Source organism: Microtus oregoni, unplaced genomic scaffold, assembly GCF_018167655.1.
Source record: "Microtus oregoni isolate MIOR12 unplaced genomic scaffold, Mior012 000079F_ref0000094, whole genome shotgun sequence".
Lineage (NCBI taxonomy): Eukaryota > Metazoa > Chordata > Mammalia > Rodentia > Cricetidae > Microtus > Microtus oregoni.
The window spans coordinates 3,042,451-3,054,915 of record NW_024544537.1 but is presented as its reverse complement, the minus strand read 5'-3'; the positions used below and the strand labels follow the sequence as shown (position 1 = coordinate 3,054,915).

The 12,465-nt window shown below is 33.1% G+C and overlaps 1 protein-coding gene across 1 annotated transcript in view; it reads left to right on the top strand.

The window, feature by feature from the left end:
- Dmd (dystrophin) overlaps positions 1-12,465 on the top strand; it is a 1,759,261-nt gene that overhangs the window by 296,852 nt on the left and 1,449,944 nt on the right. Inside the window, exon 8 of the mRNA XM_041642825.1 lies at positions 5,985-6,135. Coding sequence (XP_041498759.1) covers positions 5,985-6,135 — 151 coding nt within the window. The remainder of the gene's footprint in view (positions 1-5,984; positions 6,136-12,465) is intronic.

Here is a 12,465-nt window from a genome sequence, read left to right as displayed (position 1 = left end):
AAATATATAGAATTGATAAATACTGGAGTAGTTCAATTCAAAATTGTGAAGATCAAGCATTTATGAAGGCAGCTTCTGTGGGAATTTCCTGAAGTTCATGATTATCTTCCTATATATGGTTCTTTCTTTTCCATATATAGTTCTTAGGAAAGAAATACAGCCAATAAAATGATGTAACATATTCTGAATTTATAGATTAGAAAAGACACACCAGTGATGTTCAATTGATATGTCTTACATGTGAGACATCATCCCACAGTTTAAGCTGACAACAAAACCTAAAGACACTGAATTATTTTGATTGCATGCTTTGCTTTCAAATGAATGCCATTTAGTGACTGAAATCATACTAATGAAATTGAAAATTTATTTACTTACCAACAAATGATACCTTGAAAATCTTAGCAAAATAGTTGTATTGGGTAGATTATATAGTCTTAATTTTAGCTAAACATTTCCTTACATGCAACTAGAAGCTCCTAGAATACTTTTTTATGCTTAAAATATAGTTAAGTTACCCATTTGTCAGTTATTCCCTTCATTGTCTATTAGGAAATTTATCAAATGAGATGTTTCACTTTGGATTTTATTCATATTATTATAAAGTTGAACTAGGATAATTCATGTCATTAATGATTCAGGATACAAAGATATGGATTAGAAGTCTGACAAAATTTTTCAAGCTTGGTTCAACCTTACACTTTAACAGTGCAATCAGAATTTGTGATGTCTCCAGCCAGAGACACAAATGAACAACCAGCACTGAAAAGAGCCTTCTTGTTCTCAGGGTAGTCATTTACACCCTTTAGACTTCAACCACTGGAACCAACAAATGGCCATGTTTGAAAGACTAAAATCACTGTTGGGTATAAGAACTAATAAAAACCACATGCATGGAGACAGGTGATTTATGAAACCTCATATTTATTTATGTTTATCTACCTATAAACTTCTTATACTATAGAAGACAACATTTACAAAATAGGAAGTTTAAGTACTTACCATTTGACTTTGAAATATACTTATACCTTGAACAGCAAATAATATGAACCATATGTCTGACAACAGAAGTATTCTTGAAATCAATCTTATTGATGCATGTCATTATACTAGCCATATTAGCAGTGAAACAAAGTATTTCAGGCACTAGACACATGTGGAACTTCAACATATATAAATTAATAAACATAATATACCACATAAACAGATTGAAAGACAAAAATCAAGCAATAATATCACTAGATTCAGAAAAGACTTCAACTAGGTCGAACATCCCATCATGATAAAGTCTTAGAGAGATTAGGGATATACCTCACAATAATAAAGGCAATTTATAGTCTGTGTTTAATGTTCTAAAGGGTTGAATGGTGTTTGCACCAATGAAAACTATTGAATTCTTAACAGACTTTCAATATTGTCAGGATCATGTTTTGACCTTCATAAATTCATCATATTTCTAATATATTCTTAGATATATATGCTAAATCTTTTTGTGAATTAAATGACAACTTGAAAAAAATGAAAGTGAGGGTAATGAAAACTCTTTTCTGTGAGTGATAGATTTTCACTTTGTAAATTTGACAGTTTTTTCAAATATATCCCTATCTTTAGAATGTTACTTGAAAATATTAAAACATCTCATTACAATTATGCCTTTATTTGGTCCATATTGTAATTTCCATGGGCAAAAGATTCAAATATTAACAATTTTATATCGTTCAAATTAATAAAATGTTTTCCTTATAATAGAGTGAAATGATTCAAGGTTAAGAGCACAGAATTAGGTCATAGTATACACTGCTGTATTTTGAAAAAAAAATGTCTCTTAAAGCAAGGGCCTTTGGGGTCTTTGTACTCATCCAGAGTTTGAGAAATTGTTAAGTAATTTCTCTAGACCTCACCTTAAAAGGAGTTGCATTGATTTTCAGTAAGAAAGAATCTTACCTGTATCCTTGTACAGAGTCTAATTTATGAGATGACAATACTGGTTTCACCTAGAGAAGCTTTTTATATTTCAAGCTCAAACTTGTGATATTTTCTTTTTTATTTATTCTTCTCTCATATATTACCTCCCAACTGCAGCTTTCCCTCCTTTCTCTCCTCCCACCCTCCTATATCCCCTCTCTCCCAGATCCACTTCTCCTTTACCTTTAGAGAAGGGGAGCCTTTCAGGGTTATCAACCAGACATGGAATAACAAGACTATGTACATCCCATAATATTAAGACTCAATGAGGCAACTCAGTAAAAAAAGAAAAGTGTCCGAAAAGCAGGCAAAAGAGTCAAAGACAGCCCCTATTCCTACTGTTAGGAGTCCCCCAAAACAGCTAGCTACACAGTCATAAGAGATGTGTAGAGGACCTAGGTCAGATACATACAGGCTCCCTGATTGCTTGTTCAGTCTCTGATCCACTATGCGTCCTGGTTAGTTGATTCTATGGGTCACTTGCTTGTGGTGTCCTTGACTCCAACAAACCTTTCTTGCCCTCTTCTGCATGATTCCCTAAACACTACCTACTCAAACCTGTGAATTCAAAGCAGTATTTTTTAGGTGGTGTGTGTGTGTGTGTGTGTATTTGAGAAATCATACTGAAGATCATGGGTCAGCTAACACAAATGTCTGGCTGCAGGAGTGATAAAAATTGCATAAGGGAGTGATGGGAGTTGGGTATGAAGAAGAAAAGGTATAATGCAGTAACTGACAAATTAGAGAATTTGGGATTGGTATGTGAAATGTAATTAAGATTTAAACTGAAAGATTTGTGCCATATGGGTAGGCAAGTTTGGTGTTCTCAACATGGTTAGATATTATCAAAGAGTGGTTATGTCTTAAGTTTACATATGTTATCTAATTATTTTTAACTATTGGCAATAATTGGATTTATTTCCTATTAATGAGGCATTATATATACATATATATATGTATTATTCGATGTTTTTATATATGTCTAGGCATTATCTTACCATAACCTTTGCTTGCTTGTGTTTTAGATTTATTATAAGGTTAATTTCCATTTCATGTCACATGAAATTTCTATCTTATGGAGCTTAGGTCAGAACTCACTTTTAGGCCATTTATGTTTACTTGGCCCTGTGGCTTGAGATAAGGATAGGGTAAAAATTGAATAGTCATATCAAAATAAATTCACAGAATCTCCTGTGCATTTCCTGTTGCTTTTTGGAGAGCTTTTATGAGTTGTGTCACAGATCGAAGTTATCTAGAACATTAATCTAGACAATTAATCTAGAACGTTACTTCCTCAAAGAACCATCTTTTGTTTCATTTATTCTTTGAATTGTTTGTGTTTGCTTATTTCAATTTTATAGATTTCATCCTTGAGCTTGATTATGTCTTGTCATTACAATCCTTTTGAGCATAATTTCTTCCTTTTGTTCAGGAGATAGCAGGTGTGATATTAAGTTGCTAATATAAGTTCTCTCCATTTTTTTACTCACGTAGGCACTTAATCCTATGAATTTGCCTCTTAGAATGTATATTCTCTGTGTTCCATAAGTTCATGTGTGTTATATTTCATTTTCATTTAATTCTAGAAAACCATTGATTTCTTTCTTTACCCGTAATCATTGTCATCTCTTATTTTAATTGTTACTTATGTACTTATCTAATTATATTTAAGCTACCTTTTATTAATTACTATCACATAGTTTTCTGCCTAGATATGAAACTCAGTAAGTACTTGCTGAATGAGATATATGTGTATAGATGAAAATAATTAAACATTTTTAAATGCAATTCTTTCTTGCCTAACATTGATGCATTATTAAAACTTTTATTTAAATGAAAGTAGTAATTTGAGATGCTCTTCTTTTGTTCAAATTGTGAGATCTTTAATCTAACCTGACAAACTAAATAGAAAAAAATCAAGGAAAGATACTGAGGACCATTATCATAAAATCATTTTATCTGTCATTTCTCAAAAAGACTACAAGAAAGGGAAAGACTTATATTTTATTCTTTTCAATACTAAGATGGTATTTATTGTCTAAGATGTTTAACAAAGTTTACTTTTCTTTTTACTGAAATTTATATCTTATCTCTGTTGCCCATAAAACAAAAATATGTTTTTGTCTAATGAACAAGAGTTGATCCTCATAGATTTCAGACTTCAGTGTAAATGGATAAATACACCCCTGAAATGCTAGAGGTCAATACATTGTATAAACTGAATTATTTTTAAAACCCGGTGATATGTATATTTTGTGTTTATAGATAAAAATTTCTGGTAAGGACTTCATTAAACCAAAAAACTAAATAACTAACTCAAGTTAGTATTAGCATATTATTGTTTCTAAAACTACTTTAAACATAGATTTTGTAAAAAAACGTTTATTTTAAATACATACATTTGAGCTGCAAGGTTTTTTTTTCTGAATTAATGGATGAAATTGTGTCAACATGTGTTTTCACCTTCTCCGCACAGCTTTCTAGTTATGATCAAGGCAGTAATTCATGTCTCTCAAGCTAGAAATTGAAGTGAAAATGTCTAAGACATGATTGTAGGGTAAATTGTAGGCAGTAAACGAACGCCTTTTGACTATAAATCTACTACTTAGTCTATTATTTAATGTGTCTTTGAAGGAAAACACTCATTTGTGTATATTTAGGCATAATAAAATATTAAAAAAAATTAGTGGTTCAATATCACTGTTAATTTCACCAATCTATACTACAGATTCTATATCAAATGATATACCTAAATTACTCTATAGGCTATATTCTGCTAGAACCACAAGTTTCTCATATGAGTCTACCCTTTAGTGTTATTTTTACGTGATATTTAACTGTTTAATAGTTTACCCTGTCCTATTGTGGAGTGAAATTCCAGAGCAAAAAACACTTCGGTTTCTTTCAGATGAAACTTAAAACCAGTTCATTATTAATTCTGTCAAATTATGATGGTTGGAAAAAAATAAAAATAAATATTTTGATTGAAAACATGACCTACACTTTATTAGAAGGATGGGGTAAAGTTTATCAGTGGTTACTAAGTTATAGTTACATAGGAGAAATAATTTCTGGTGTGCTATTATATACCCATGTGACTACAGATTACAGTAACATACTATTCATTTAAAAGTGTTAGATTAAAGGAATTTAAGAGGTTTGCCATTTAAAACATAAGACCGTATGAGGAGATAAGAATATTCAACCATTTTATGCATTATGCAATTACATATATTTTGAAGCACCAGTTGCTATCTCATAGCTATGCATTATGTGTGTTTATTTGTATTTCACAAATTAAAGAAGAAAATGGGTTGTAATATTTACTGTTACTAAATAACAGGAATATCAAACATGATATGCATTAACTTCCTAATTAGAGTTTCTGCTTTACTTTAAAATTTTATCATTAATATTAATTTTTGTTATTATCATTAGTGTGTGTTTGTGTATGCATGCACGAATATGTATATCTGTGTGTGTGCGCACACATATATATAGGTGGGTATTTATATAACATCATGTGTTTGTGTTCAGACAACAGCCTTATTGAGTTGGTTTTCTCCTTCAAAATTTCAGTGAATTCTGGAGATTGAATATGGTTCACCATGATTGCAGAGCAAGTGCCTCTACTCACTCAGCTACATTGCTATCACAGTTTGTTTTATTTAGTGTGCTATCATTTTGTTAGCTAAATGAAATTTTATTGAAACTGATATGTATATGTATACATACATACCATATATACATACATGCATTTGTACACACACACACACACACACACACACACACACACATATATATATATATATGCATAGACTCATATCTTAAGGAACAAAATAGCTGCACTGTAACCAGAAGAAATAATAGCTTTAGAAATTTTCCTCCTGTAGTTTTTAATACACTAAGATGCAAAAATTTAAATAGGCCATTAGTTATGTCTGTTTTATGTTGATGTGTCTTTTAAAAAATAAACAGCTTTAGTAGATATCATAATAGTTATTATTTTTATTTTTTAGTTTACACAAAGTTCTAATGGATCTCCAGAACCAGAAATTAAAAGAGCTGGATGATTGGCTAACAAAAACAGAAGAGAGAACAAAGAAAATGGAGGAAGAGCCCTTTGGACCTGATCTTGAAGACCTAAAATGCCAAGTACAACAACATAAGGTTTGTAGATGTTATGCTATTTGCTTTCTGGTCTATAAAATGCTATATGTGTATATACATACATATATACATACACACACACAAACACACATATATATGACATTTTTTGGTGGGACAGAAAGCTTCTAGTCAATAATTTAAATTGACGTATAATGTTTCATTCATTTTTGCACTGTTTTTACTAAGTTCATCTCCAAGATATGGGTGTTGTCAATGTGATTTTAAAAGGTGGGAGTTTAAGAGTTGATTATGCCTTATAAATAGTTCCCACATAATGTAAGATATTTGACTAATATTGTCATAAAATCTGAATAGATTGTCCATTACTGGAAAATATGCCATTTCCAATGAGCATTAAATTGCACACGCTTTGAGATCTTCATTCCAGCACCACTTCATTCTAAGGTATATTAGAAGCTCCATCAGTGTAAAATGCAATCAAGATCAACAATTTCAGCGAAACTTCCAATTAGCAATTGAAAGGATATTGGCTGTTAGTATTAAATTCAGTCAAATGGTCAATTTAGACTGCTGTGAATATTTTAGTTGATTGTAAATTTTGAAAAAAAAATGGTAAAACAAAACAAAAAACCTTCCTATTCAATCTTTCCAGAAGTTCCTTTGAAGAGAGCATACTGTCAGAGAAGTGGAGTGTTTTAGTCAAACTAATAAGGAATTTTATCTTAAATTTTTAGGGATACTGTTGAGGAGGAAGTGTGTTCTGTGTGTTGGAGATTACATTAATTGGAGAGGAATTTCCTCTTTGAAGGGAATTTCCATCAAAAGGAAAAATTATCACTAAAGAATTGTATCCCACAGCAGTCAGGCTGACATGGAGTCTCATTTACTCAGCTAGGTTACCAAATCTTTCCAGACCTAGATATTTGAACATTGCTTCATTGCCAGCCTCAACAATTGTTCTCACAGGTCATTAAAATATGAACCTTTAAAAGTAATGCACACTATGCTGTTCTCAGACTCCAGTGGATGTTCTGTGCTAAATGCTAATTAATACAAACCAAATAACCTATTAGAAGGTCAGTCACCTATCCTTTACTTGAAGTTAATTTCAAACATTTGGGTTGCCAAGATTGTGAAATATCCTTCTCTGATGACCTTTAAAAATGATCTAGACATTCATGTAACAGAGAAGGTTTGGTGTAATCCTGCCAAAGGAACAGACCTTTCATTTCATTCCACTGCATCCCAATAGCTCTGAACAAACACTCATTAAAGCTTCTCAGTGCAGTGAGGAATACAGAGACCAACTGTCTCTGAAATCCTTCTCAAGCATCTCACAGTCCAGTATGACCAAATAGAGACAGAAAACAAGGAACCATACATGAGGCAGAATGAAGTAGGTGAGCTTTTTGAATAAAGGAAATGAGGTTGGGAAGGGTAACACATGTTGGATCTGGATCATGTGTTAAAGTTCTACATCAGCAGAGCTAGAAGATTCCTGTTTCAGGAATGTGTGGAGAATTATACATGACACCCAGACAGGTTCAGTTTTTCTATTGCTCATACGGAAATATTCTGGCTCTGAAATTAAAGTAAAATGATTAACAATTTAGGAAAAAACCCTTCATTTTGTCTGGTAAGAGGAAATGATATCACAGGAAAGTGGGAGGCAAAACTACATCTTACAAGTCTATTTTAGCAAGGATGCACAGCCTGAAAAATCTATGAACGGGGTGTAAGAAACATTTTGGAGCTCAACAGCTGAGCCAAACAGGCCTAGAATTAGAGAATGAGAAAAGAGCTTTAAATAACAGATTTTGATACTAGGCAATTGGAAGACCAGAGTTGGAAATAAGAAAGTATGCAAGATACACACACACACACACACACAGAGAGAGAGAGAGAGAGAGAGAGAGAGAGAGAGAGAGAGAGAGAGAGAGAGAGAGAGAGAGAGAGTATTTGGGAGAAGGATGAGTAAGTCAGATAAGCCTTAAGAATGTCTTACAATCAAATATTGCTTCTAGTGCTCAGCAAGCTTTCTCGCAACCTAAGGATGATTTAAATTATATGTTCTTAGTGTTGTGAAGTCCCACTGGAATTCCTATCCTTTGCCCCTGTAAATGCTTAATGAAAGTGTGATGCCTATGTAAGTAAAGATAAATCATACACTCAGGACAAAAATGTGATATAACCAGGGAACCAAAGCTCATCTGTGTTTCTGCAATGCCTAGTGGACTGCTTAAGAAAAAATTGCTCAGGGAATGTTTGATCAAAACACATGTTTCAGTAATTCTAAGTATTTCATTACATAAACTGTCCTCATAATTGATACCTTCCTGACAGGGGCAAAAAATTCACAACTGAAATAGGCAATAAAATAATGTGTATCTTCAACGAAAAACTCATAAAGATGAGTAAGAAACATTTCTATAAAGTGACTTACATGGATTTGTATCTTGTTTCTTGCCTTTGGTTTTATTCTTTGTCCCCATCCCAGTTTGATTTTCTTATGCAAATACCTTCATCAATATTTACTGTAGAATCATTTTTCTTAGAAATATGGTCGTCACATAAATATGCATGACTTAAAGTAAAAGAAACATTATCACTTTCATGCATTCTACATAATTGCATGTTTATAAGACTAAGCTTTCTATCACCATTTTAAGTAGTAGATTTCGAGGACAGCTGTAGTCTATATAATGTCTATGATTAGTGTAGCAATAATAATAATATGCATGTTTTTATGTATTCCAGTTTATGCTCTCCTAACAACTGTCATAGAATCTTTCTAGTATGGATTATATAATTATTGATTCATATTTTAATCATGTGTTCTATAATTTCAGCACACTGAGAACATTTAGTAATTAAAGGTTCGAACAAGGATATCAGGATTAAGTAATTATACTCTTTCCATTGTGTTTGGCCTATTAATAGGATGCTTATTTGTACATATTCAATAATAAAATAGACATTTTGTATCCCCTCCTAGCATCACTAAACACTGTGCTGGCTAATTCTGATGTATTATCTCATTTAACTCCGGTAGTAAACTTATGCTAGGGGGGGGGTTGACATATAAACAAATCTTTATTGAGGGATTGTTCAAAGAAACATCTCCAGCAGCTGGTAGGTTCCAGGTTTCTTTTTTCCTTACAGGCTGTTTGAATTCATAAACTAAAGAGATATCCCTGCCCATGCTTCAAATATGTTTCTGAATGACACATTTACAAAGACTCCTGTTGTTAACCTTCATCTTTCTGCATTCAAACAAAAAAGCTTTCCCTCTGTTCTGGGGTTTCATTAAATCATGATTCCATCTGTGAACCTATAGTTTAAAGACCAGTGCTCTAGCAGTTGTGTTAAATTTTAGATGTTAATGATAGAGACTGGATATGTAGATACCTGCAAACTTAGGGAACTGCAATGGAAAATCATGCTAGTGATAGCTATTTATGGAATGTTCAGAATCAAAATTTTAAGGCAGAAATATATTTCTATTCACACTGTAGCTTTTTCTGTAAATTAGACCTAAAGAGACATGCAAAGTAACAGCAAAGGAGGAAATAGGATCATAATGTTAATTGTATTACTGTCTGAGAAGGGGAATAAGAAATAGATTGATTTAACTAAGATTAATTTTATACAGTATATATGAATGCATGTATTAATTGATTATAGCGGCAGAGGGAATGGCAAGAAAATTAAGGGATTCTGTTCAGTGATTATGATTTTTTTATGAAATACCTTTTGGTGATAATTTTTCAGCAAGAAATCATTACATCTGTTAACTTAAAATTGTATTTTTTATTTTAAATTATATTTTATTTATTTATTAAAAATTCACTCATTTGTATGATGCACTCTGATCATAACCATCAATCACTACCTCCTTTCAAATCCTTATAGTTTTTCCACCACTACATCTCCTTCCCAACTTCATGTCTCTTCTCCCTGTTTTTCTTATAAATAACCCCTTGAGTTTAACTAGTGCTTGTCCCATGTGATTGGGGTCATCAATTGGGACACGTTCGACCTAGCAGTGGTCACATTCCTCAGCGGCCATTAATTATCAGTGGTTCCTCCATCAACAGTTGGATCTCAAGGGTGCCTCCTCTATCTATACAGAAGTTTTGACTGGCTTGTTCAGGTCTTGTGCAAGTAACCATAGTATCTGTGGGTTTCTGTGTGCAGCATATGTACCTTGTCAGTATTTCATAACTCTCCTTCCCACCTGCTGGCTGTTACATTCCTTCTGTACTCCCACCCTTTTGCAAGATGTTCCCTGGGCCTTGGATGATGGCTGGTAGAAAGAGATGAGTCATCCACAGCTGAGCACTCATAGTTACTTATACATTATTCTTTATCCAATTATGAGTCTAGGACTTCTATTACTCCTGTATAAACCATGGGCAAACTTAATGATGATTTTAGGAGGCTGCAGTATGGGTAGCAGATAAGAGCTCTTACCTGTCTATCACACAAAGATCAGAGTTCATATTTCAGCACAAAAGTCAAGTGACTCTCAAAGGCCTAGAACTCTGGCTCCAGGGTATCATCTACACCCTCTTTTGGCCTCTGTGTGTACCTGACCTAAACACACATGCATCTATACTCACACCAATTCACATGTGTACACACACCCCCCCCAAACACCCCTAACCTCACACCAAGGCATGTGTACACACAAATACTAAAAGGAAATGATTTTAAATGTTTAAGGATTTTGATCAATCATATATTTCTTCAGACCCTAAGCTTTGCTGTGACTTCAGACTGTCATAACACAATTTTTCTAGGAGCACATTTATTGGACAATGGAAAGCATAGTGGGTTAAAGGAGAGAGATTTGGGGAGTCAGGTTCCTGTGGCTTGGTTTAATAGCTTTCTTCCAAACATGCCTAATTATGAGGGTTCAGAGGTAAATAGCTGTTAATATTTACTTAATCATACCCGAGTCTGTCTCAGAACCACACTAGGTAGTCATATATCTTTTATCACTAATTAGAAAGTTGAGGCTTAGTTTAGCAAGGGCTACAGGGATCAAACAAAGGAACTCTAACTTCTGACACAGAATCGTTGACAGCTTTTGGTTAATGTTCTCCATACTGTGCTATCTTCCACGACAATCTAAAATATGCATAAGTAGAGTAATTCTATTATTAAAATGGTTTTTCTTAATAATAGAATTTACTTTGAGCTATTGAAAATTGGTGTTTCTGTGGTCTTTCAAATTTGCACACTGAAGTTGTCCTTTAGACGTCTTCTCCAACTTGGTAGCCCCCCAAGGTTTGGCAGAAACAAAAACATTCCCTCGTAGCCAAAAGGTAAAAATAATGGAGTTTGATATAAAAGTATTAAGCCCCAGGTAAAGAAATGAGAACCAAATTCAGGCTTTTCTAGAAGGACCTGCTAGGGAAGCTTATTTAAAATATTCAGCAAATGTACAACAATTTATGTGCCCTAAATAGATCCACACAGGGAGATGGACAATACTTTGGGCAGTCAGGCTTAGCAAAGTGAATATTTGACTGAAACTAAAATTGGAAATCATTACCAGATCATTTAACTCAGGGTACCTAGGGATAGGGAAGCTAGTCCAGCGTATAGTTTATGAAAACGGGGAATTAGTAGTGGCTAGAAGAGAAAGAAGAACAAAAATAAATGGCCCATTTCTTCATCATTTTCAGTGAAACCATGAAATGCTATGATTTGAATTTTAAGTAAATATGGGTTCAGAATGTTATATTAGTTAATTAATCATAAACATTATGGACATTTTATTATGTGGTTTATATAATAAAAAATACTTACCTAAGTGTGAGCCTAATCTCTGTTCCTAGCAATTATCTGGGCTTGTAAGATTATTTGCAATTAATATGTTTGGTAAATAGGATGAATTCAATAGTGTTGTCTTCTTTGCATATTTATTCAGTTAAAATTCTATAAACTTTTTAAAAATAATATTTATAATTAACCATATCTTAATGGTTTGGAGGTACGAAGCTCCTATTCTTAGAATCTGTTCAGAAGACATTATATACGTTGTTTTTTTAGTGGGTATATGTGTTTGTATTTGTGTCTACTTTCTGGGAATGCTGCCAATTCTCTAATGACTATAGTAGGAGGATTGAAAGGAAGTGCACACAATGGTAGCCACTGCATGGCTGAATCCAGGAACACTGAATTTGTGTTATGACCAAAGGAACCAGTGCAAAATTCTTTAACAAGCAGAACATAACACCTTGTTTTAGTTTCTAATATGGGTTGATCTTTACATCTAAGTGCAAGGTCAAAGCTTCTCTAACATTATATACTTCCTTGTGTTAATTACTTAAACATGGTCTCATATCCAAATTGAGAATT